This window comes from Phyllostomus discolor, chromosome 11, assembly GCF_004126475.2.
Source record: "Phyllostomus discolor isolate MPI-MPIP mPhyDis1 chromosome 11, mPhyDis1.pri.v3, whole genome shotgun sequence".
NCBI lineage: Eukaryota > Metazoa > Chordata > Mammalia > Chiroptera > Phyllostomidae > Phyllostomus > Phyllostomus discolor.
The window spans coordinates 46,566,949-46,591,340 of NC_040913.2; the positions used below are offsets into that span (position 1 = coordinate 46,566,949).

Here is a 24,392-nt window from a genome sequence, read left to right on the forward strand (position 1 = left end):
TAACATATGTAATCAAAATTACAAAATATGTAATCAAAATCAAAATATGGAGAAATATTCCATCCAACTTCCTCCATCTCTGATTGCAAGTACGGGTGCTTTAGTTTGTGTGTATTGGTTAACTTTGTGGGCATTATCATCTCATCTAGCCTGTGTAAATTTCACAGCATTCTCATAAATAGTCCACTGTCTTAATGACTTTTTCTCATAAGGATTCATGTCCTCTGTTGTCTAGGTAGCGGTCCTTAGTACAGGCTATACCCTAGCTAGAATCACCTAAAAAGCTTTTTAAAAAAGAAAAATACCTCTGAAGATTGATTCAATTGATATGATATGGAAGCCAGCTGTCTCAAAATTTTCAAGTCCCCTGGATAATTCTAGCATGCAGCCAATGATCCAAAGAGCAATTTTTATAGTTTTCTCTCCTTCCCCTCCACCTTGCCCTCCATTCCCCCCACAAGAGCTGTTGGTGAGAAAGTGATAGAAAACTAGAAAAACTTAACTAGAAAATTATTATTGAAAGAAATAGAATTATCACATAAAATTTTCAGATAAGCCCCCCAGGAACTAGAGAGAAAATTTGTTTTCTATGTATACTGTAGTTCCTTTAGTTTTCAGAACTAAAGTTATTGAAGGAGGAAGGGGTGGTAGGAAGTTTATTACTGTTTTTTAATTATATGTATAAATTTAGAATTTTACTGATTAAGATAGATGTCTGCAGGACTGTGTCATAGAGGCCTTTCAGCAATATTTGCCTATTGTACTATATAGTATCAACATACTACATGCTTTCGTCCACTTGAATTTGCACACCAAGGATTGACTGACTCTAAAGAATTGATTTTGACACACTAAGTAGAAATAGAAGCATTGGGGACAGGGATCTTTCATCAGGATTTAAAATGCAAATCATGATAATCACGGTTGTCCTGCTTACTTCAAAAGTTAAAAGCCTCCACAAAGTCGGCCTTGGCAGAGCAATCAAAGTATTTCTGCAAAGAACAATCTACAATTTGCAGACATCTGTGTTACAATATTTTAATTGGCAGTGGCACTTATAATTTTAATGATTAAGGTTTCAGTAATGGCATTTGAACATCTCTGTACCACATCTACAATGGATTTTAATTATTTGGTTGCATTTTAGTCTTAAATAATTTATCTTCTATTGTTAAAATAAAATTGCATATGATGGATTTTTTGGATTGTAAAAATTTGTAACTGGAGACAACATTTAAATTTCTGAATTGACATTTCCATACAGCTAGGTCATTGAGGATATATATAAGTTCAGTAATGAAAATTCACATAATGTAAATGCTATTTCTAGTCCAATAACTATCCTACTAATTAATATCTGGTGGTGGCCACTAACAAGTTAGACTTCTGACTGCTTTGAGTATCATTTTCTTTTTTTTAATGTTTTATTTATTTTTAGAGAGGGAGGAAGGAGAAAGAGGGAGATAAGGACCAATGCACAAGAAATATATTGATCTGCTGCCTCTCACATGGCCCCAACTGGGGACCTGGCCTGCCACCCACACATGTGCCCTGACCAGGAATCAAACTGGCAACCTTTAGCTCTGCAGGCCAACACTCTATCCACTGAGCCACACCAGGCAGGGCTGCATATCATTTTCTTTAATGCCAGCGTGCCAGTGCACCAGTGCAAAACAAAATGCCCAAAGGGAAAAGAGCTAAAAAAAAAGAAGAAATAACATTATCCCAACACTGTAGTCTTCTAAATAGACTAATTCATATCACTTGCATTTTATGTATAGAATTAATTTTATTTGTTGTACAAAGTATAAGTACAATATTAAGATTATCATTTCTATACCATTTCGTTTTAAAGTGAAAAATTACCTCAGGAACATCAGTTTTGTCCCAAGTATAAAATTATTAGTAATTTAATGACCACAGAGATCATTAAAATCCTTTCTGTAATTACATATTTATATTAGAAGTACCTGATGCCACAGAGCAGAATTTGGATTATGAGCCTGTCTTGGAAATTATCAAAAAAGATTTAAATAATGCTATAGCTAAATGTTGGTTTTTTATGGGTTTTTTTAAGATTTTATTTATTTATCTTTTAGAAAGAGAGGACAGGAGGGAGAGAAGAAGAGAAACATTTATGTGAGAGCAAAACATTGATGGATCCATTACCCCTCACATGCACCCTTACCAAGACCTATTTGCAATCCAGGCGTGTGCCCTGACCTTGGGAATCAAACCAGTGACCTTTCATTTTGTGAGATGGCACCCAACCAACTGAGCCACACTGGTCAGGGCCAAATATTTTGTTTTAAAAGTTTTTTATAGGTTATCACATGGCGTGGGCCCTGAATGGATTAAAGAGATGCTCCACTTTACATTTTGTTGTTAAATAAGTGTAAGGTTAAATTTCTAGTACTTAAATTTCTCTAGTGAGGAATACTTCCATTTTTGTCATTGCTGTTATTATTTTCTGTGTCTGGGTTTTCAGGTTATACTTTTAAGTGTTTTATGTTCACTGGTCAAAGTAAAGTTAGGTTGCATTGCCTCCAGATATTGAGCTGTTTTTTCTAATTTAAAGTAGGAAAGCACCAAGGCAGTATTCAGGCAGTATTTTTGAGACCGAAGTATGTAAACCAAGATTAAAAAAAGAAAAAGAATCAAAGAAAAAGAATTTGATACTTTTCTCACTACTCATAAACTTTGCTAATCACAACTTGATCTGACCCTTAATCTTATCCTTTCAGTTTTGATTTTTATGTTTTTTCTTAACTTATTTTAACATTTTTTTTTATCTTCACCCAAGCACATGCTTATTGACTTTAGAGAGAGGGGAAGGGAGGAAGAAAGAGAGGGAGAGAAACATCAATATAAGAGAAAAAAACATCAATTGGTTGCCTTTTGTGCATCCCCTGACCAGCAGGACCCTACAGACATGTACCCTGAATAGAATGGAACCTGCAACCTTTCAGTTTGCAGGACAACACCCAACCAAAAAAGCCACAACCTCTAGGGCCTTTCTAACTTATTTTAGATTCTTATCTTTGTTCTCTCTGCTGTCATCTAGAGTATGAGCCCTTTCTGAAGTGGGCCATCTTGCCTTATCAGCAGGGATTTTTTTTTATACTTTTCTATATTAATCTTCCTACCTTCTCTAGTCATTTTATGTAGAAGAGTGACTTCTTAGGGTGGAAGCTGAATATACCATCATTTCTTTTTCCTGTTTCCTGAATTTAACTTTGTCTGTCTTCTTTCAGCATAAATTAAAGCTGGGAAGGGAGGGCAGACAGAATATCTTGCAAAAGTGCCTACATTCAGAGAATACCAAAGCTAACATTGGTCTTTTGCTAGGTCCCCACTTCCTCTGTGTTGTTTTTCTTGAAAACCAGTGGCCTTTGGCTAAATGAAACCCCATGTCTCATTGAAACCTGTGGGGAAGAAATAGGCTTTTCCCACCCCTCCTTAGTCTGATTCTTTCTCCCTCTTTTCTAGATCCCAAGTTGTTTTTCTTATTCCACACTTGACCAGAATAAAGGGTTATAACAGCTTTATTCCCTGGTCCACATTTGTTCATACTTTTTTAGCAGGCCCCCTTTCTAGACTGTCCATCACAATACAAAACAAACCTGTTCAAGGGCAGTGCAGTGGTGGAAGGGGATTTCAGGATGTAAACTAAGTACATTTGTAACCAGGGAAAATAGATATATTTTAGTCAGTAAAGCAAGACTTAAAATATTAATCTCTTAAGGCATTCCATGATATCATTTCTTTTTTTAATCCAAAGACCCCTCTGCTTGAATTTATGGGTTTTGTCCTGCCTGTCATGCTTTCTTTCTCCATCACAGTTCTATCCTTTAATCCTAGAGAAGAAAAGTCTTTCTTGAATGGACCTTGAATCCATCCCATTTAGTCTTTGCCCTCTTGCAGCCCTCTTTCTTGCTGAATTGGGATAGACCGTACTTCTGCCCTGTCCTTAAATGCATTTTTTCATCTGTTTCTCTATCTTCCCCACACTGGGAAGACTTGGTCAATCTCCTTGGTCATGGGTTTCTCTGATATCTCCCCTCTCTAGTTTTGCTTCCGGCTCTTCTAGTAATAAATTGTTTTAGCTGCTCATAGTTGTTTTCTTTCATGCTCTTCCCACCCAGAAACTGTTGAGACTGGCTGGATTTCATTCTTTCCCAACAATACAATCTGTGTCATGCATGTGCATTTTTTCCAGTGTCATGATCTTGTCCTAGGTAGTTCTGTGATCTATTACCACATTTATAATGCTCAAGGTCCTCTGTGAACATTTTAATACATGAGCCCTAAAAACAGGATACAGTTAGCAAGAGGTTGTCTTATTTGCCCTGTGTCTTAGTGCAATTCAAAGCCCAGAGTCCTTGTTTAATATTTTAAAGAGATGAATGGAGCCCTTTAAGGTGTGGCTCAGTTGGTTGGGGCGCTATCCAGTAACCAAAAGATTACAAGTTTAATTCCTAGTCAGGACATACCCTTAGGTTGCTGGTTCCATCCCTCGTCTGGGTGGGGACAGGAGGCAACCAATCAGTGGTTCTCTCTTACATTGATAATTCTCTCTCGTTTTTCCTCTCTCTCTCAAACCAGTGAAAAAATGTTCTCGGCCCTGGCTAGTGTGGCTCAGTGGATTGAATGCCGGACTGCAAACCAAAGGGTTGCTGGTTCAATTCCCAGTCAGGGCACATGCCTGGGTTATAAGCTAGGCCCTTAGTAGGGGGCACATGAGAGGCAACCACACATTGATGTTTCTCTCCTCTTTCTCCCTCCCTTCCCTTCTCTAAAAATAAGTAAATAAAATATTTTAGAAAAAAAAGAAAAAGAAAAAAATGTTCTCAAGTAAGGTAAATAAATACATAAATAAATGGATTAATTTTTAATTGAATAAATTTGACATATAACACTGCAAATTTAAGGAATATGATGTGTTTTTGATACATATTACATAATTATAGTACAGTATTATCTATATATATTACACTGTATCTAGATCTCTGTGGCTTATTTGCTACTTATTGCAAGTTTGTACATTTAAACACCATCAGTCTCATCCTACTACCCCCTGAGATTAATAGATTTTGAATTTTACTCCCAAGGTCTACATATCAAAAAAAAATAAAGATGTTTGTTAGACCTTTTCCTTGTCTAGTTTCTGATTTTGTTTAATTAAAAGGCAGATATTTTTTGTTGTCAAAGTTACCTCTTGCCAGTAATTTGAAAGTTCTGAGTAACAAGAAGATAGCCCTGGCTGAGTTACTTGGTTGATTGGAGGAACATCTCCTGTACACCAAAAAGTTGCAGGTTCAATCCCTGGTCAGTATGCATATGGGAGGCAACTGTGTTTCTCTCCCCCCCCCACACCCCATTTCTACTCTGTCTAAAATCAATAAACATATCCTCAGGTGAAAAAAAGTTAATAAATAAAATTTTGAAATATATAAATTTTTAATCTTAGCATCAGTAGAAAGTTTTATTTTTTATATAACAATTGTTATAAATAAATAGAGTGAGTTTAACTATATGAAGCTGGAATTTATGCAATAATATATTGTAAGTTTTGAAATGCATTTCATTACTTTTATTTTTTTATTTTTTTTAAATATATTTTATTGATTATGCTATTACATTTGTCCCATTTCCCCCCTTCTCTCCCCTCCACCCTGTACCCCCCTCCCACCCACATTTCCCCCTTTAGTTCATGTCCATGTGTCATACTTATGAGTTCTTTAGTTTCTACATTTCCCGTACTATTCTTGCCCTCCCCCTATCTATTTTCAACCTACATTCTATGCTACTTATTCTCTATACCTTTTCCCCCTCTCTCCTCCTCCCACCCCCCTGCTGCTAACCCTCCATGTGCCCTCCATTTCTGTGGTTCTGTTCCTGTTCTAATTGTTTACTTAGTTTCTTTTGGTTTTGCTTTAGGTGTGGTTGTTAATATTTGTGAGTTTGCTGTCCTTTTACTATACATGTCTTTTCTTTCTCTTCTTTTCTTAGATAAGTCCCTTTAGCATTTCATAAAATAAGGGCTTGGTGACGATGAACTCCTTTAACTTGACCTTATCTGAGAAGCACTTTATCTGCCCTTCCATTCTGAATGAGAGCTTTGCTGGATAGAGCAATCTGGGATGTAGGTCCTTGTCTTTCATGACTTGGAATATTTCTTTCCAGTCCCTTCTTGCCTGTAAGGTCTCTTTGGAGAAATCAGCTGACAGTCTGATGGGAACTCCTTTGTAGGTGACTGTCCCCTTACCTCTTGCTGCTTCTAGGATTCTCTCCTTCATTTTTACCTTGGCTAATGCAATTATGATGTGCCTTGGTGTGTTTCTTCTTGGGTCCAACTTCTTTGGGGCTCTCTGAGCTTCTTGGATTTCTTGGAAGACTGTTCCCTTTGCCAGATTGGGGAAGTTCTCCTTTATTATTTGTTCAAATACGTGCTCAATCTGTTGCTTTTCCCCTTCTGATTCTGGTACCCCTATAATTCGGATATTGGAACGTTTAAAGGTGTCTTGGATGCTCTTAATCTTTTCCTCAATTTTTTGAATTCTTATTTCATCATGCTTTCCTGCTTGGTTGATTCTATCTTCCTTCTGGTCTACTGTATTGTTTTGAGACTCATATTCCTTCCTTTCACTATTGGCTCTCCTCCGCGTGTCTTCCTGCATCTGTTTTATGGTAATCTGCATTCTTTCATCTAAATTTCGTCCAAAATCAACCAGTTCCGTGAGCTTTCTGATCACCAGCGTTTTGAACTGCGCATCTGATAGATTGGCTAATTCTTGGTCGCTCAAAAGAATGAGTCCTGGGGAACTGATCTGCTCTGTTGAAAACATGGGTTTTTTTTCCCCTATCTCTCCTTTTTTTTTTTTTTTTTTCCGGTCTGGTTCCTCTTGTTACGGTGGGGGGCGGAGCCTTAGGTGCTCACCGGGGCTGGGCACCCCAGTCGCTAGATTGTGACGTTATATGTGGGGGTGGGGCGGGAGCAGGAGCGGGGCGGGGAGAAAACAATGGCGGTAGTTCCGTTCCCCTGGACTCAGACCCTTGTCTGGGCTTCTGGGCCGCGAGTTCTGCCCTGGTCCACAATCGCTACCCCTCTGGGTCTGCCAGCCGCAGCTTGCGTACTCAGGGATCACCGCTGCCTTCTTGCGTGCCGGATGGCTTTTGCGCCGAATTCGCGCCAAACCTTCCCCAGACCTCCACGCGCTGCCAACCCGAGCCAGCCCCGCGCCCGCCCGTCTCGTCTTTTCCTACCAGTCCAGATGAACACGTCCACTTCAGCTTCTTGGCTGCCCGACTTCCATTCAGATAAATCCTCTGCCGGATCTGGGTGTTATTCTGATAGTAAATTATTGTTGTAAATTATTGGTTTTCTAATCTTGGTTGTACAAGGAGATACGGTGCGTCCGCCTATTCCTCCATCTTGCCGGAAGTCGAAATGCATTTCATTACTTTTAAAGGCAGCCCCTAGATTATAGTTATAGAGATTGTTCCCTGGTAGCTGTCACCTTCTGATGCTTTATTTTACCAGGTGGGCTGCTGCAATTTATTTTTTAACATTTTGTAATTTTTATTTTTCATTGTTGTTCTGTTACAGTTGTCCCAATTTTACCCTGTTGCCCTCCCCTACCTGCCCTCCAGTTCCCACAGTCAGTCCCCACCCCGTTGTCCATGTCCTTGGGTCATTTATACTAACTAGTTCTTTAACTAGGCCCTTCCCCTTTCCTCCCTTATACCCCACCCCCCTCCTCCCTGGTCCCTGTCAGTTTGTTCCTTGTTTTCATGCTTCTGGTTCTGTTTTGCCCATTTGTTTGTTTTGTTCATTAGGTCCCACTTATAGGTGAGATCATATGGTATTTGTCTTTGCTGCCTGGCTTATTTCACTTAACATAATGCTCTCCACTTCCATCTGTGCTGTCACAATATATATTTCTTCTAACAAGTTCCTGGTGCCATATCAAAATGAAATGTTTCTAATAAAATTAAAAGCTTAATCAACTGAAAGTTTGCATGTTTTCAATAAAAAGATAGTTTTTTACAAATGAACAAGTCCCTGGATGGTAACACTAAAACTAAGTTGATACATTCCCTTAGTGCCATTGCTCACCTCATTTAAATTGGAGAAGAAACAATTCAGGGAAGTCATAAAGCTAAATTTAGGAAATAATGAAAATGGTTTAAGGATTAGCATTAATACAAATCTAATACTTCTTAGAGGCTTAAAGATCTGATAAACTGTGGGAGCAATGAGGACCTCAGGTTCTGAACCACTGCTCTTTAACCTGCTATCTTGCAGCTTAACATCTAGTAGTTATTTGGATGGCTGATAAAAAAATGAACGTGTTTCAGAGTGAGCATGTTGAATTGATGCTTTTATTTCTTTTGCTTTTTGCACATAGATTGAATATGAAAGGAAAAAGAAAGAAGATGGAAAACGAGCTCGAGCTGATAAGCAGTATGTTTTAGACATGCTATTTTCGGCTTTTGAGAAACATCAGTATTATAACCTTAAGGACTTGGTGGACATCACAAAACAGCCTGTGGTATGTATATGCTCACATTGACCCTGTAACTGTCCTTCTACATTAACAGTGTATTACTGAAGAGAAGTATGTCATATGTAAGTAAGTCCACATGCACCTATGCTAATGTCAGGTTTTATTTCAACACTCAATAAAGATGTCTTAATGCAGTTTTTTTTATAACATCAGCATCATTATTTTGTATCTTCAAATATATTTAATATTAATCGTTCCGTATGAAGAAAAGGTGAATTTATCCCTTTTTTTTTTTTACTAATCCTTAACATGAAGCCTGAAATCTTTTTTTTATATCATTTCTAGTATTTCTTTTGTTCTCCTAGCTTCCTCCAAAAAAAAAGCTCAACTCCTTTTGTTAATTGAAAATGTGCCTTAAAAGAGTCATAGTTCAGTAAGAATCATACTGGTCTGTCACAGTGAGAGAGTTTACTTCTGTGGACTGTTCTCTAAAGAATTTTCTATTTTATTTTTTAAGATTTTATGTATTTGTTTTTTGATAGAGAGGGAGGGAAGCATCAATATGTGGTTGCCTCTCATGCTCCTGGTACTGGGGACCTGGCCTGCAACCCAGGCATATGCCCTGATTGGAAATTGAAATGACAGCCTTTTGCTCCCCAGGCCAGCGCTCTGTCCACTAACCAGGGCTCTAAAGAATTTTTTAAAAATCAGAATCCACTAATACTAATATTAGATCCTTTTAAACTAGCAGTATTGCCTCATGATGCTTGTTGAGATTGTTGTTAGGTTGGCCTGTTCTCCATTTTTAAAGAACAATTTTTAAAATGGGTGTTTTAAAAATCTTGCTTTTTCTATAAATAATCATTTTTATTACTTCTCCAGACTTTTGTGCCTACTTGCCTAATCATTTGTATTTCTAGTCCATTTAAACACTGGTAACAGGTAAGGAATCCAAATCCTTTCTCTAGTCTTTGACATTTCCTTCTGTTTATCTTTCTTATACTGTTATGCAAGCCAAGTATCAAATTGAATTATAACAGTGTTTATTTACAAGATTTTTAGGAAAACCTTTTATTTTCTGTCCTTTTATAATTTGTCCACTTTGCCAGCATAATCAAGGAATATATTATTCTAACTGTCCTATTTATTTGCTTCAGAATATGTAACAAGATAACCAGTTTTTAAAAATGTTAACATAATCAAATTACTACTTATTAAAGGGTTTGGTGCTTTTTTTTTAAGATTTTTTCAAAGCTATAGAAAATGATTTGTGAAACTTTAGTTTCCCACTTCTGCAGAGATTTCTCTGCTGTTGTACTTCAGCCTTCTACTTTTTCATTAAATAATTAATTTAAGTTCCAAAAGATCTAGTTTTTTTTAAAAGACAATAGGAAAATGTTCATGCTACAGTATTATCAATTCATCTTAATGACTTCACTCCCTTTGGCATGAAAGCCTTAGAAATGGCATTCCAAGCTAGAAAAAAAAATTGAAATAGAATAATTCATTAGCTAAGCTGTGTTTCTTATGGTTTTAATGAAGTTTATCTGGGTGCTTTATATAAATATGAAAAGGTCAGTCCAAAAACTCTGAGCTCAAACAATATATTCTCATAGAATAACACACAAATATGTGTGTGAAATAGACATTTAAAGAGAACATTCAGAAGGAAAAGAATTTCTTTGCCTTAATATGGAATGACACGTTTTAAAAGTTTTATTCATTTTGCATCAAAGAAAAGGGATAACCAGTAATTCTCTCAGTTTTGGTTCTTACAATTTTTATGTGGTGGTACTCAGTGAATTTCTTATAATAAAGCTTTCTTTAATTAATGGACTTTAGGGGATATAGTGATATGTGTATTAGTATGTTAAAAAATGTATGGATTTTTCTGGGGAGCAGATCCATGTTTATATCAGATTCTCATTGAGTGCCCAAGACCCTCAAAAAGGTTTTCATTCCCAGTCAGGGCACATGCCTGGGTTTTGCCTGTGGAGGGCGTGTGAGAGGCAACTTACACATCAATACTTCTCTCCCCCACTTTTGCCCTCCCTTCCCTCTCTCTAAAAATACATAAATAAAATTTAATAAATAAATAAAAGGTCAAGATCTGTAACTGATGTAAAGTCAGAAACATGGTCAGTAACCATTTACAGTTTAAATTTTGACTCTCTCCTCCCCTCTTTGAAAGTGAAGTATCAGAGGGATTCTGTTATTTTTGTTCCCTGGCAGTATTTGATCTGTCACTTTGAATGTGTCTAGTCTTTCTTTATATTTTATTATATCTTTAAAATAGAGGCATATATAGCATTTCCTTCAAAATACAAACCAATAGAAAGTTTATCCAGTTGTTCCCTTTGAAACATTAAACTGTCAAGACCCTTTGAGCACTAACACACTCTTTTCTAGCACAGAACCCATTTACCAGTGTTTCTATTAAAAGCGTCATCCAACATCAGCTCTGATGATAACAGAACCAATTAATTTCCTTGTGCTACATTCATTGAATTTCAGGTCAAGATTTAGGGAAATGTACCTTTAATTATTGATAATCCCCTTTAAATCATAAGTCATGTCAATTGAGTGGATCTCTTTTTCAAATTCAAAATGCTATTGAACAATTTGCATGCTCTTATTAAAGTAAGTTCAAATCAACAGGAAAAACTAGGCAAAGATTTCTATGGCTTTGATTTTGAGGCAGCTTAATGCCAATATGTCAAGTTCCCCAGCTTAACGAGCTGTTGCTTATTTATACAAAGTAGGCTTTTAGTAAAGTAGTGCATCAGTAAGGTAACGTTAAAGTAATCTTCATAGTTTGTCTTCAGACAGGCCAGAGTAAAGGCTTAAGTAGAAGTAATTTCATTTTTTATTAGATTTTTTTAGATTTTATTTGTTTATTTTAGATAGCAGGGAAGGGAGGGAGAAAGAGAGGGAGAGAAACATAAATGTGTGGCTGCCTATCGAGTGCCCCCTAATGAGAACCTGGCCTGCAACCCAGGCATATCCCCTAGATTGGGAACTGAACCAGCAACCCTTTGGTTTGCAGATCCGTACTCAGTCCATTGAGCTACACCATCCAGGGCTTAAGTAGAAGTAATTTAAACAAATCAGAAAGATAGGGGTTTTTTAAAGATAAAATAACTAGATTCTTAATATTTGAATATTAAGAATTTCTCCTGTCAAAAAAATAAAATTCTATTTATAAGTGTATGCTATTCTAGATATGTGAATTAGCTGGGACTCTTAGTTGCAAACTAAACTTGAACTAGCTTAAACAAAAGTAGAATTTATTGGCTTCAGTAGCTAAGAAGTTTGGGAATGCATCTAGCTTTAAACATGACCAGATCCAGATACTAATATTATTTAGTTAGAACTTTCTCTTTCCATCTCTCCACATCTCTCTTCATCGTTCTATGTTTCTTGTCCATTGTTTTTATTTTTAAAGACAGGATCTTCCCATGTGGTAGACAAAATGATCCCCTAAAGCACCTCATAGCTAGCAGCCTCTAAGCAAAAAGAAACTATCTGCCCTGGTAATTCTAATAAAAACCCCAGGGAAGATCTTATTGATGTGGCAGGGTGGTATGTCCATTCCTTAAACAACATGATGCACTAGGAGTACTCTGCCAGCCAGGGTGACACAGACACCGGCCCACAGTATCTGCAGCGTTATGGATGAGATACGAGACAAATTCACATGGACTACCAAGTCCTGTGGAGGAAAAGGGACGGCACGGCTACTCTCTCAAGGAGAAAGGGCCCCAACCCTTGCCTTGAATTTGCACAAGAATATAGGTAAAGCTCATTAATCATTGTCAGGCAGTAAGGATCAAACAATAGATAGTATACAAAGAACTACAAGGGCTTATTCTGAGTCAGAGTCTGTTAGCTAAAGGGCTACAAAACTTTGGGAAACAAACTCATTTCCTGTTGGACCCTTATCGTTTAATTGAGAGCATTCTTAGCAAAGCAGGTTTCATGGGAATTTATATATTCTTTCTCAGACCTGATCACCCAGGGAACCCACCCTTTCCAGCACAGGGCTGCACTGCCCTCCTATCACTGTTTCAGGCTTAAGTCAGGCAGCGGAAGTAAGGCATCCAAGAGATGACAAGACTTCTTGCAAACAGAATGAGGACTCAGGCTATGCCAAAGCCAAGGGATGAGGGTCCATCACCCCTTTTTGCTGTAGTCCCCCAAGTCCTTCCCTGGGGCCTCCCTGTGATCGTGCCTGTCTTTGGTCATTCCTCCCTTGAGGAATCTTACCGTCATTGGCTAACCGACCAAGCATTAGGGGCCAGGCAGGGTAAAGGAAAAGGAGCAGAAGCAGCGCTCCTTCTAGGGAGATAAGCCTTGTCTCCTTAGTGGCTTATGGTCCAAAGGTCGCTTACTCAGCCTTAGCCATAGGGGGGTTACAGCTTCTGAAACCAGGCAGGGCAGTTCCCAACACAAGGGCCCACTGCCTGGTACAGAGTTAACACCTAATCGATGTTAATCATTTTTTTGTAATTTCAAGTTTAGTGTGTTCAAAACACAACTCTTGATTTCTACACCCCTCCAAAGCTTCCCCCAGGTTTCTCCACTTAAAGTGACACCATTGTTCCACAAATTGCTCAGGCCATATACCCCATATTCCTATATCCGCGCGCTCTCGCTCTCGTGCGCTCGCTCTCTCTCTCTCTCTCTCTCTCTCTCTCTCTCTCTCACTCTCACACACACACACACGTCTCAGGATTTTTTTTTTTTTAGATTTTATTTATTTTTATTTTTAGAAAGGGAGAAAGGAGGGAAGAGAGAAACATCAATCAGTAGCCTCTTGCATGCCCCAAGCAGAGGACCTGGCCTGCAACCCAGGCATGTGCCCTGATGGGGAATCAAACCAGGAAATTTTCAGTCTGTAGGCTAGTGCTTAGTCCACTGAGCCACCCCAGCCAGAGCTTGACTCAGGATCTTAAAGGCAGTGGTAACCTTTCTAATTTAAAAAGCTAGCAAACAAAGAGTTGCCTAGTAGTTTGAACCCAGTTGTCCTGACTTCAGTCTAGGAATATCTCTTACCACATTGCCTCTTCTACATTCAGATATATAAATGTGTGTGACAAGCAAGGAAAATATTTTTCTAACACTGGGAATCTCTTTCTAATAAAAAATTTAAAACTAATCTCTCAGGCAGCTGCTTTCTAATTTCTCTGTTATTGAGTCATCATCATTAATCTAAACTGGGTACATAGAGAATGGAATTTAAGCTTTATCTCAGTTCATTTAGCTCCTAATCCACAGTAAAAATAGATATTTTTAAGTGTTTGAAACTCATTCGAAACTTAGTAGTTAATAAATGCTGTTTTCTCTTTTTTCCCCTAAATTTTTATCATTTGTTTTCTGTTCACATATCTTCTGTCAGTTCTCTTCATTGTCCCTATAACTGAAAGTTTTTGTTTTTTTAAGAGTTTATTTATTTTTAGAAGAATGGGAAAGAAACATCAATTGGTTGCTTCTCGCAGACCTCCACTGGGGACAGGGGCCACAACCTAGGCATGTGGCCTGACCAGGAATTGAACCAACAACATTTTGGCCTGTGGTATAACACCCAACCTGCTGAGCCACACCAGTCTGGGCTGGAAGTTTTTATTTTTAAATTATTTTGTATTGATTATGTTATTATAGTTGTTCCACTACTTCCCCTTTTGCCCTTCCACCCAACATGCCCCACTATCTCAGGCAATTCACACACGGTTGTTCATGTCCATGGGTCATGCTTATAAGTTTTTGACTACTTCGTTTCCTATACTGTACTTTACATCTCCGTGGCCATTGTGTGACTACCTCTCTGTACTTCTTAATCCCCTCACCTCTTCACCCATTCCCCCACAACCCCTCCCATCCGTCAACCATCAAAACACTCTCCATATCCATAATTCTCTTTGTTCTTGTTTGCTTATTTTGGTTTTTAGATTCGGTTGTTGATAGATATGTATTTATTGCCATTTTATTGTTCATAGTTTTGACTTTTTCTTAAATAAGTCCCTTTAACATTTCACATAATAATGGTGAAATGAACTCCTTTAGTTTTTTCTTGTCTGGGAAGCTCTTTATTCTGCCCTTCAATTCTAAATGATAGTTTTGCTGGGTGGAGCAGTCTTGGCTGTAGGGCCCTGTGTTTCATGGCTTTGAATATTTCTTGCCAATCCCTTCTAGCCTACAGAGCTTCTTTTGAGAAGTGAGCTGCCAGTCTTATGGGACCTCACCTGTAGGTAACTAACTGCTGCATTTAATATTTTTTCTCTCAAGTATGTTTGATTGATTATGCTATTACAGTTGTCACATTTTATCCGTCTTGGCCCCCCTTTGCCTAGTACCCCCATTCCCTCCAGCATACCTCCTCTTTGTGTCCATGAGTCTTACATATGAGTTCTTTGGCTTTTCCATTTCCCATACTATTGCCAGCACCCCTCTGTCTATTCTGTACCCACCAACTATGCTTCTTATTCCTTGTACCTTTTCCACCATCTTCATCCCTCCACCTACTGCTAACAACCCTCTGTGTGATCTTTATCTCTATGATTCTGCTCCTGTTCTAGTTGCTTGTCCAGTTTTTGTTGTTTTGTTTTGTTTTTAGATTCTGTTGTTGATAGTTGTGAGTTTGTCGTCTCTTTTTTTTTTTTTTTAAGATTTTATTTATTTATTTTTAGAGAGGGAATGGAGGGAGATAGAGAGAGAGAGAGAAACATCAATGTGCGGTCGCTGGGGGTTATGGCCTGCAACCCAGGAATGTGCCCTGGCTGGGAATCAAACCTGGGACACTTTGGTTCCCAGCCCGCGCTCAATCCACTGAGCTATGGCCAGCCAGGGCGAGTTTGTTGTCTCTTGACTGTTCATAGTTTTTATCTTTTTCTTAGATAAGTTCCTTCAACATTTCATACAATAAGGGTTGGTGATGATGAACTCCTTTAGCTTTACCTGTTCTTGGAAGTGCTTTATCTGCCTTTGAACTCGAAATGATAGCTTTGCTGGATAGAGTGATCTTGGATGTAGGTCCTTGCTTTTCATCTCTTTGAATACTTCTTGCCAGTTCCTTCTTGCTTGCAAGGTTTCTTTTGAGAAATCAACTGATAGTCTTATGGGAACTCCTTTGTAGGTAGCTCTTTTTTTTTTTTTTTTTGTCATGCTGCTTTTAGATTCTCTCTTTGTCTTTAACCTTTGGCATTTTAATTATGATGTGTCTTAGTGTGGCCATCTTTGTGTCCAACTTGTTTGGGATGCTTTGAGCTTCCTAGACTTTATATATCTATTTCCTTCACCAAATTAGGGAAGTTTTAGCTCATTATTTCAAATAAGTTTTCAATTCTTGGTCATCATCTTCTCCTTTTGGCATCCCTGATTCAGATGTTAGTATGCTTAAAGTTGTCCCAGAGGTTCTTAAGCCTTTTCTCATTGTTTTGAATTCTCATTTCTTCTGTCCCGGTTGACTGTTTATTCTTTCCTTTTGTTCCATGTCATTGATTTGAATCTCAATTTCCTTCCCTTCATCATTGGTTCCTTGTATGTTTTTCTTTATTTCACTTTGCATAACCTTCACTTCTTCCTTTATTTTGCCACCATACTCAACATTTCTTTGAGCATCCTGATCACCAGTACCTTAAACTCTGCATCTGATCTGATAGATTGTCTGTCTCTGTGTTGCTTAGTTCTCTTTCTACAATTTTAATCCATTCCTTCATTTGGGCTTTATCTACCTGTTTTGTTTTTTTTTTTCATTTTGGCAGCCTCCCTGAGTTTCTGTGTATCAGTTAAAGCTGCTTTGATTCCCATGCACTTGTTATGTTGTAAGGGGTGGAGCCTTAGGTATTCGCCAGGGCGGGGCAGCCCACTTTACCACTGGGGTGAGGAAAAGGTCAGAGAGGGCACAGTGCCTCTTGCTTGTCACCCACCCTGTTTCCAGTCACTTCCTCCACTTCCCATAGCATCTGGTGACCTTCTAGATGCTGCCCTCATGCTGATTCCCAGAGGGCATAAGACGTTCTAGGACCCTGTGGGCCCTTTACACAAACTCTTCTGAGAAACCAGTGGTTTCTTCTACCATGTTAACCCCTACTGGGTTACAGCCAGAGGTTATGAGGCTTTATTTTCCTGTCACTGGGACAGTGGGCTGTGGGTCTGACTTGGGGCCAGGATTGCTCACTCCGCAGTTGTCACTCCCAGTTTTTGTCAGCCGTGCATTAGTGTGGGACTGCCCATTCTTAGTGTGGAACTGCCCATTCTGTGGACCACCGCTGCAGGTGCCTGACTGCCACCAGCACCTCTCTGTGCCATGCTGCATCCTCTCTGCCCCTCCTACCTGTCTGGATGAATGTTGCTTCTTTAAATCCTTGGTTGTCAGACTTCCATACAATTCAATTTTCTGACAATTTTGGTTGTTTTTTGTCTTCAGATCATTTGTTATCCTTCTTATGGTTGTGTGAGGAGACAAATTGACCATCTTGGCTGAGAGTCGACAAGACCCTCTATCTTTGACCTTTAGCATTTTAATTACGATGCGTCTTGGCATGGGCCTTTTTGCATCCATCTTGTTTGGGACTCTGTGCTTCCTGGTCTTGCATGTCTATTTCCTTCACCAGATTAGGGAAATTTTCTTTCATCAGTTTTTCAAATAGATTTCCAATTTCCTGCTCTTTCTCTTCTCTTTCTTATACCCCTATGAGGTGAGTGTTGGACCTCTTAAAGCTGTCCCAGAGGCTGCTCACATTATCCACAGGGTTTCTCTGGATTCTTTCTTCTTCTGATTGTTCTGATTGGTAGTTTTTGCTTCCTTATTATGTTCCGTATAGTTGATTGGATTCTCAGCTTCATCCACTCTACTGTTGTTTCCCTATAAAGTGTTCTTTATTTCATACTGTGTCCTTCATTTCTGACTGGATCTTTTTTATGCTGTTGATGACCTCACAGTGTTCCTTAAGCATTCTTATACCAATGTTTTGGACTCTGCAGCTGATAGATTGCTTACCTCCCTTTTGTTTAGCTCTTTTTCTGGAGTTTTGATGTGTTCTTTTCATTTGGGCCATATTTCTTTGTTCATTTTGGCAGCTTCCCACTGTTTGTTTCTATGTACTAGGTAGAGCTGCTATGACTCCATGTCTTGGTAGCAAGGCCTATTGTAGCAAGTACCTTGTAGAGTCCAGTGGCATAGCCTCCCCTATCACCCAAGCTGGGTACTTGAGATGTGCCCTTTGTGTGCCGTTGGCAGGTCAATGGGAGGGATTTACCCAGGCCAGTCAGCTACAGGGACAGGCTGTGACCACTGGTCACCAACCTCCACTCCCTGTGGAGGATCAGCTGTGCAGGGGCAGGGTGGTAATACTCAGACATGGTCTATAGCTATCCACTGGATGCACTGACCTTGGATTTCCCAGTTTCAGACCAATGTCAGCCATACCCTTTTGCCCAGGGCCACCCTACGTGAGCTGTAAGCAATCTGAGATGGCTGCTACTCGTCTTAGGCTTGGAGATTGGCAATGTCAAACTGTGAATCTAATCTGGCTGCCTCTAGGGTGCACTGAAGCCATCTGTTTCCTATTTGATAGGTTTTAGGAGCTAAGACCAACTATTCTTATGAAAAAGCAGCTTGGATGTGCCTGTAAATTGGGAGGGTCAGAGCCTCTGGTGATCTCCAAGTCAGGTTACACAGTATTAGCCATGTTGATGGTGTCTCTGATATGGCATGAGATTACCAGCTCTGCTGGGGGAGAGTTTAGCAATGGGACAACGGCCTCTGCTCACCTTGATGCCAGCACTTCAGTTTCTCCCTGCATACCACTGGAGCCTTTCATGCTGCTACCCTGGTTCCAAAGCTCAAAGGGAGTGAGTCTGAGTAAGTCCTTGTGGGTTCTTTAAGAGGAACTGCTTAGGGCTCCAGGAGTTTTTTCCACTGACTCCGTCCCCTCTGGTTTTTACAGACAGAAGTTGTGGGGACTTGTCTTCCTGACACTGGGATTCTGGGCTGGGGGGCTTGGTATGGGTCTGAGCCTGCTCACTCCCGAGTTCTCATTCCCAAACTTTTATCCATGTAGGTGTGGGACCAGCCTGTTCCGTGGCTGCGCCCCTCCTACCAGTCTGGGTGGATGTGGTTTCTTTAATTCTGTAGTTGTCAGAGTTCCAGTCATCTCAGTTTCATAGTTATCAGGTTTCTATTCAGCTCAATTTCTGGAGTTCCTGAGTGATGGTTGTTCTACATGTTAGTTGTAATTTTGATGTGGTTGTGCAAAGAGGTCAGCCAGGTCTGCCTATGCCACCATCTTGACTGAAAGTCCAAGACTCCTATTTTCTTAAAATAATTATTTGCCACCCTGGCTGGCATAGCTCAGTGGATTGAGCACGGGCTGTGAACCAAAGTGTCGCAGGTTCGATTCCCAGTCAGGGTGCATGCCTGGGTTGCAGGCCATGACCCCCAGCAACCACACATTAATGTTTCTCTCTCTCTCTCTCTCTCTCTCTCTCTCTCTCTCTCCCCCCCCCCCGCCATTCCCTCTCTAAAAATAAATAAATAAAATCTTTTTTAAAAAGCAGATATGCTTAAAAAATAAATAAATAAAATAAAATAATTATTTGCCAGCTTATGAAATGTGGAGCTTTAGTTAAAAGTTTTAGAATATGAGATGTCATGCTAAAATAAATTATTAACTATGTTTGAATATAAATGGATGAAATTTAAATATTTATGAATTGTAATATTTTTCCTATGAATAGAATGTTCATAGGAAACATTCAATAGATCTACTACCAATTTTATAATGGGATAGTAACATTTTCTCTCTTATTTTCTTAAAGATTTTATTTGTTGCCCTGGCTGGCATAGCTCAGTTGATTGAGCGCGGGCTGGGAACCAAAGTGTCCCAGGTTCAATTCCCAGCCAGGGTACATTCCTGGGTTGCAGGCCATGACCCCCAGCAACCACACATTGATGTTTCTCTCTCTATCTATCTCCCTCCCTTCCCTCTCTAAAAATAAATAAATAAAATCTTTAAAAAAAAAAGATTTTATTTGTTTATTTATTTTTAGAAAGAGGGGAAAGGAGGGAGAGAAAAATCACCACTGTGTGATTGCCTCTTGTGTGCCCCCAACTGCAGACCTGACCCACAACCCAGGCATGTGCCCTGACTGTGAATCGAACTGACGACCCTTTGGTTCACAGACTGGTACCCAATCTACTGAGCCACACCAGCCAGGGCCGTTTTGTCTTTTAATATATAGTTTGTTTCATCCTCTTTTAAATCTTTTTGTTATATTTCTCTTTTTTTTTTAATTGTTGTTCAAGTACAGTTTTCTTTTACTCTCAGAAAAAGAGAACCAACTGTAGGGGAAAACATATTTGCCAATGATACCTCAGACAAGGGTTTCATCTTCAAAATATATAAAGAACTTACACTACTCTACTCTAAGAAGACAAGCAACCCAGTTAAAAAATGGGCAAAGGACTTGAACAGACATTTCTCCAAGGAGGGCATACAGAGGATCCAGAGACACATGAAAAGATGCTCAGTATCTCTAGCTATCAGAGAGATGCAAATTAAAACCAGACTGAGATGCCACTTCACACCAGTCAGAATGGCCATCATAAACAAAGCAACAAACAAAAGTGTTGGAGAGGTTGTGGAGAAAAGGGGACCCTATATTTCTTTTTTCCGTTTTTTTTTTTTTAAGATTTTATTTATTTTTAGAGAGAGGGGAAGGGAAGGAGAAAGAGAGGGAGAGAAACATCAATGTGTGGTTGCTTCATGCGTGCCCCCTACTGGGTACCTGGCCTGCAACCCAGGCATGTGCCTTGATTGGAAATTGAGCTGGTGACCCGTTGATTCGCAGGCTGGCACTCAATCCACTCAGCCACACCAGCCAGGGTTTTTTACATATTTTTGAGTGAGTTAAAAGTTGGGGTAAATTTACCAGCGTAACCAGTTGAGTCCAGATTTTACTTGAGATATTACGTTGATAAAAGCAATATCTAACAAAGGCACCCAGTAAAAAAATTTTTTTGACATTGATTTATATATATAAATTACACAGAATTTTCACTTAAGCAATAGGCATTAATATTTATCTTTAATCTGAAAATTGCCATTACCCATAAAATCTTCTCTACCTTTCCAGTCCCATTTGATTTAAAGGGAGGTAAAGTAAGTTTCTAAGCTTGTTAGTTGCTTTCTCCTGAATTTTTTATTTACTCCCTGAACAAGCTAGGACTTGTTTTTAGACTTACAGTTCTTGTGGAAGTTGTCTCAGGAAAGAAATCCTTTTCTTTGCATTGGTCTCTGCATTAGAGGAAACATTATGGATTTAGATAAGTATTTGAAGCCTTCCTGTTTCTCTGCCTGGTAAGGGGAACTGAGATACCAGAAGGTAAGCCTGTAGGCTGGCTTTCTTCAGTTCTCTATTGCAACTTTATAAGCCAGTCTTTCCTCGTAGAATGTCCCAAGACAGATATTCTAATTCCATCATTTTTCCAGTACATATGAGCTAATATACACAGAACTAGCCACTGTTTGACATGTTACTTTACTCATGATAATTTAATAATTAAAAAGATAGTGTTTTCTTGATATGTTGTGAGACCTCAAGAGGTCTCCTTCCACCCCACAAATTGAAAACCTTTATTTTCAATACAAGTAACACTGTTTTGTTTTGTTTTTTTTAAGTTATGGTTGGGTGGGTTTTAGTATATTCACAAAGTTGTGTATCTATCAACCACAGTCAATTTTAGAACACTTTCTTCACTTCAGAGGGCAACTCTGTACCTATTAACAATCATTCCTGCGGAACCGCCGTCTTCCAGTAATTCGCCAAAATGACTAACACAAAGGGAAAGAGGAGAAGTACCCTCTAGGCCTTTTAGAAAACATGGAGTTGCTTCTTTGGCTACATACATGCAAATCTACAAGAAAGGTGATATTGTAGATATCAAGGGAATTGGCACGGTTCAGAGAGGAATACCCCACAAACGTTACCATGGCAAAACTGAAAGAGTCTATAAAGTCACCCAGCATACAGTGGGCATTGTTGTAGACAAACAAGTTAAGGGCAAGATTCTTGCCAAGAGAATTGATGTACGAATTGAACATATTAAGCACTCAAAGAGTCGAGATAGCTTCTTGAAATGTGTGAAGGAAAATGATCAGAAAAAGAAGGAAGCCAAAGAGAAAAAGGTACCTGAGTTCAACTGAAGCGTCAGCCTGCTCCACCCAGAGAAGCACACTTTGTGAGAACAACCGGAAAGGAGCCTGAGCTGTTGAAACCCATTCCCTATGAATTCATAGCATGATAAATGTGGGGGAAAAAAAGACTTCTATACTGGAAATCATCACCATCATCATCATCATCATCTTTCCCCTTATGCTGGAACCTAGGCAACCTCTGATCTGCTTTCTGTCTCTATAGATTTGCCTACCCTGGACATTTCGTATAAATGGAATCATAAAGTACATGATCTCTTAATGACTGACTTCTTTCATTTAGGCATATTTTCATGTTTTATCCATTTTGTGGCATGTGTCAGCATTTTGTTCCTTTTTATTGCCAAATAGTATACCATTATATACCAATATAACTTACTATATTCAAACAAGTTATACAACATTTTGTTTATCCATTCACTCATGGATGGGCATTTGACCTGTTTTCACTTTCTGACTGTTATGAATAAAGCTGCTATGACCATTCATGTACAGGTTTATGTGTAAAGATATGTTTTTATTTCTCTTGGGAGTAAAATTGCTGGATCATTTTGGTAACTTTTTAACCTGAGGAACTGGCAGATTGTCATCAATCCTTCTTTAATCCTTAGCCAGCAAAAACTTTTACTCTCTGTTCCAAGTATCATAAAGTAAATAATGTTTCATCATTGGGAATGCTAGGTAATTTATTGAAAATTCTCTCTTGGTAAAATATATACCTAGAGAGTCTTTCTGTATGCCATTTAGTTTCTAGCAACATTTTCAAGTAAACAAGTAATAACTATGAAAATTGGTATCTTCTTATATTTTGTATATTTCAAACTATACCTCACACCAAATGCAGTAATATAAGGTTCTAAATGCCATGGTTCTAAATGCAAGAAATCATATTTAAATTCCAAATGGAATTTTATTTTTTTGTCTTTATCTATTAAACTTTGGATATCTCTGATTGTATTTTCCTTATTAACAGTTTCAACATTAAATATGTATATAGACACACAAACACTTTTTTCCTAGTTCAAAGCCATCATATCCCAGCCTTGGAATAACCAGCCATATTCTAAGGTTATATTACATTCAGCATATAAATAGTATAGTTTAGAAAGTGTCATTAAGCAAGAGGTTAAAATTAAAGGTTTTGTCCCAAAGGAAGGAAACTTTAACTGACTTGTGTAAACATGTCAATCTTTTGCCAAATCCAGATAGATGAAAATGATTTACAAATATTAATGCAGTAATGAATTTTTTTCTCAGAACTCGGATTAAGCCATAAGGTAGGCCAGGGGTTTGGGGGTGGGGTATGTGCTTTGACCATTTCATTACCCATCATCTCTCTGCTTCTTAAGAGTTTTACAATGAGAGGAATACAGCCAGTGGGGCCCTGAGAGGAAGATGGGGCCAGGATCTAGTAGAAAAGCAGAGGTGAAACCAAAAGGAGAAAATGCCAAGGTGGCCCATGTTCCATAGATGTTTCCAGCATCACCTTTCCTTTCCTCTTCACAGTTTTCTGTATGTAAAGCAGTCACCTTGCTTCACAACTTATGCCTAATGTGTAGTTTTATTTTGTTTTTCTTTTTTAAGTTGAGTCTTTTTTTTAAGATTTTATTTATTTTAGAGAGAGGAAGGGAAGGAGAAAGTAAGAGATAGAAACATTAATGTGTGGTTGCCTCTCATGTGCCCTGCCCCCACCTGGGGACCTGGCCTGCAACCTAGGCATGTGCCCTAGACTGGAAACCGAACCAGTGACTCTCTGATTCGCAGGTCCATGCTCAATCCACTGAGCTACGCCAGCCAGGGCTGTAGTTTGTTTATTTATTTTTTTTTTAAATATTAAACCAACTTTTAATTAATGTTCTTGTACTGGTTAATGAATAAACTGAAAAAGCAATGGAATGCAAGAGTAGATAGTAATAAAGTTTCTAAAGCTAATTAAAATGTAAAATATATAAGTGGCATACTAATTAGTGAATAAAATATAAATTATTAAGTAAATTGCACTAGAACCTGGAAATCATACTGTGAAAAAGTAAAGTTGGATCCATTCTTCCCATCTAAAAAGTAAACTTAAATTGAACCAATAAATACTTTAATATAAGTATTAAAACAAAGCAATTTAGAAATTATTTTAAACATTAAATATTTCAAGTAATCTATTATTATAAATATTATATACAGATACAAACCTATAAACCAATGTTCAAATGACTAAAAATAAAATACAGAAATAGGGAAAAGACAGTTCATGAAATGGGCTCTTGAACATATGAACATTAGGAGAGATGTTTAACATCTCTCCTAATATGAAAAAAGTAAGATGAAATTTTACTGGTTTCTAAAATTTCACCTGTCAGAGAGAATTTTCACTGAGAGAATTCAGAGTCAGTGGCATTGTGCAGTTCTCAGCTGAGTGTAGAGAGCGCATTGATGTTTTCTCTTCTTTCTTGAACCCATTCCAAGGGGAGTTGTGAACCAGCCCAGCCTTAGCACCTGGATAACAAGGAATATGGCCCAGCTGCCCAGCCCACCCCTGTTTTCCAGAAACAAACCTGCAAATACCTATATACGGAGCTCCCTCCTGGCTTGTTGCTGGCCCAGCTTAGACCAGAGCAATTGAACAGCTGAACTCAACCTAAATTGCAGATCCAAAGTATCACTAAATATTAAA

At 38.6% G+C, this 24,392-nt stretch overlaps 1 protein-coding gene and 1 pseudogene across 1 annotated transcript in view; both read left to right on the forward strand.

Moving 5' to 3' along the window:
• The window catches only part of GTF2F2 (general transcription factor IIF subunit 2), a 177,915-nt gene that overhangs the window by 141,744 nt on the left and 11,779 nt on the right, over positions 1-24,392 (forward strand). The window contains exon 7 of the mRNA XM_028526576.2: positions 8,412-8,555. Within this exon, the coding sequence (XP_028382377.1) occupies positions 8,412-8,555 (144 nt within the window). The remainder of the gene's footprint in view (positions 1-8,411; positions 8,556-24,392) is intronic.
• Positions 20,210-21,821, forward strand: LOC118497355 (annotated as a pseudogene).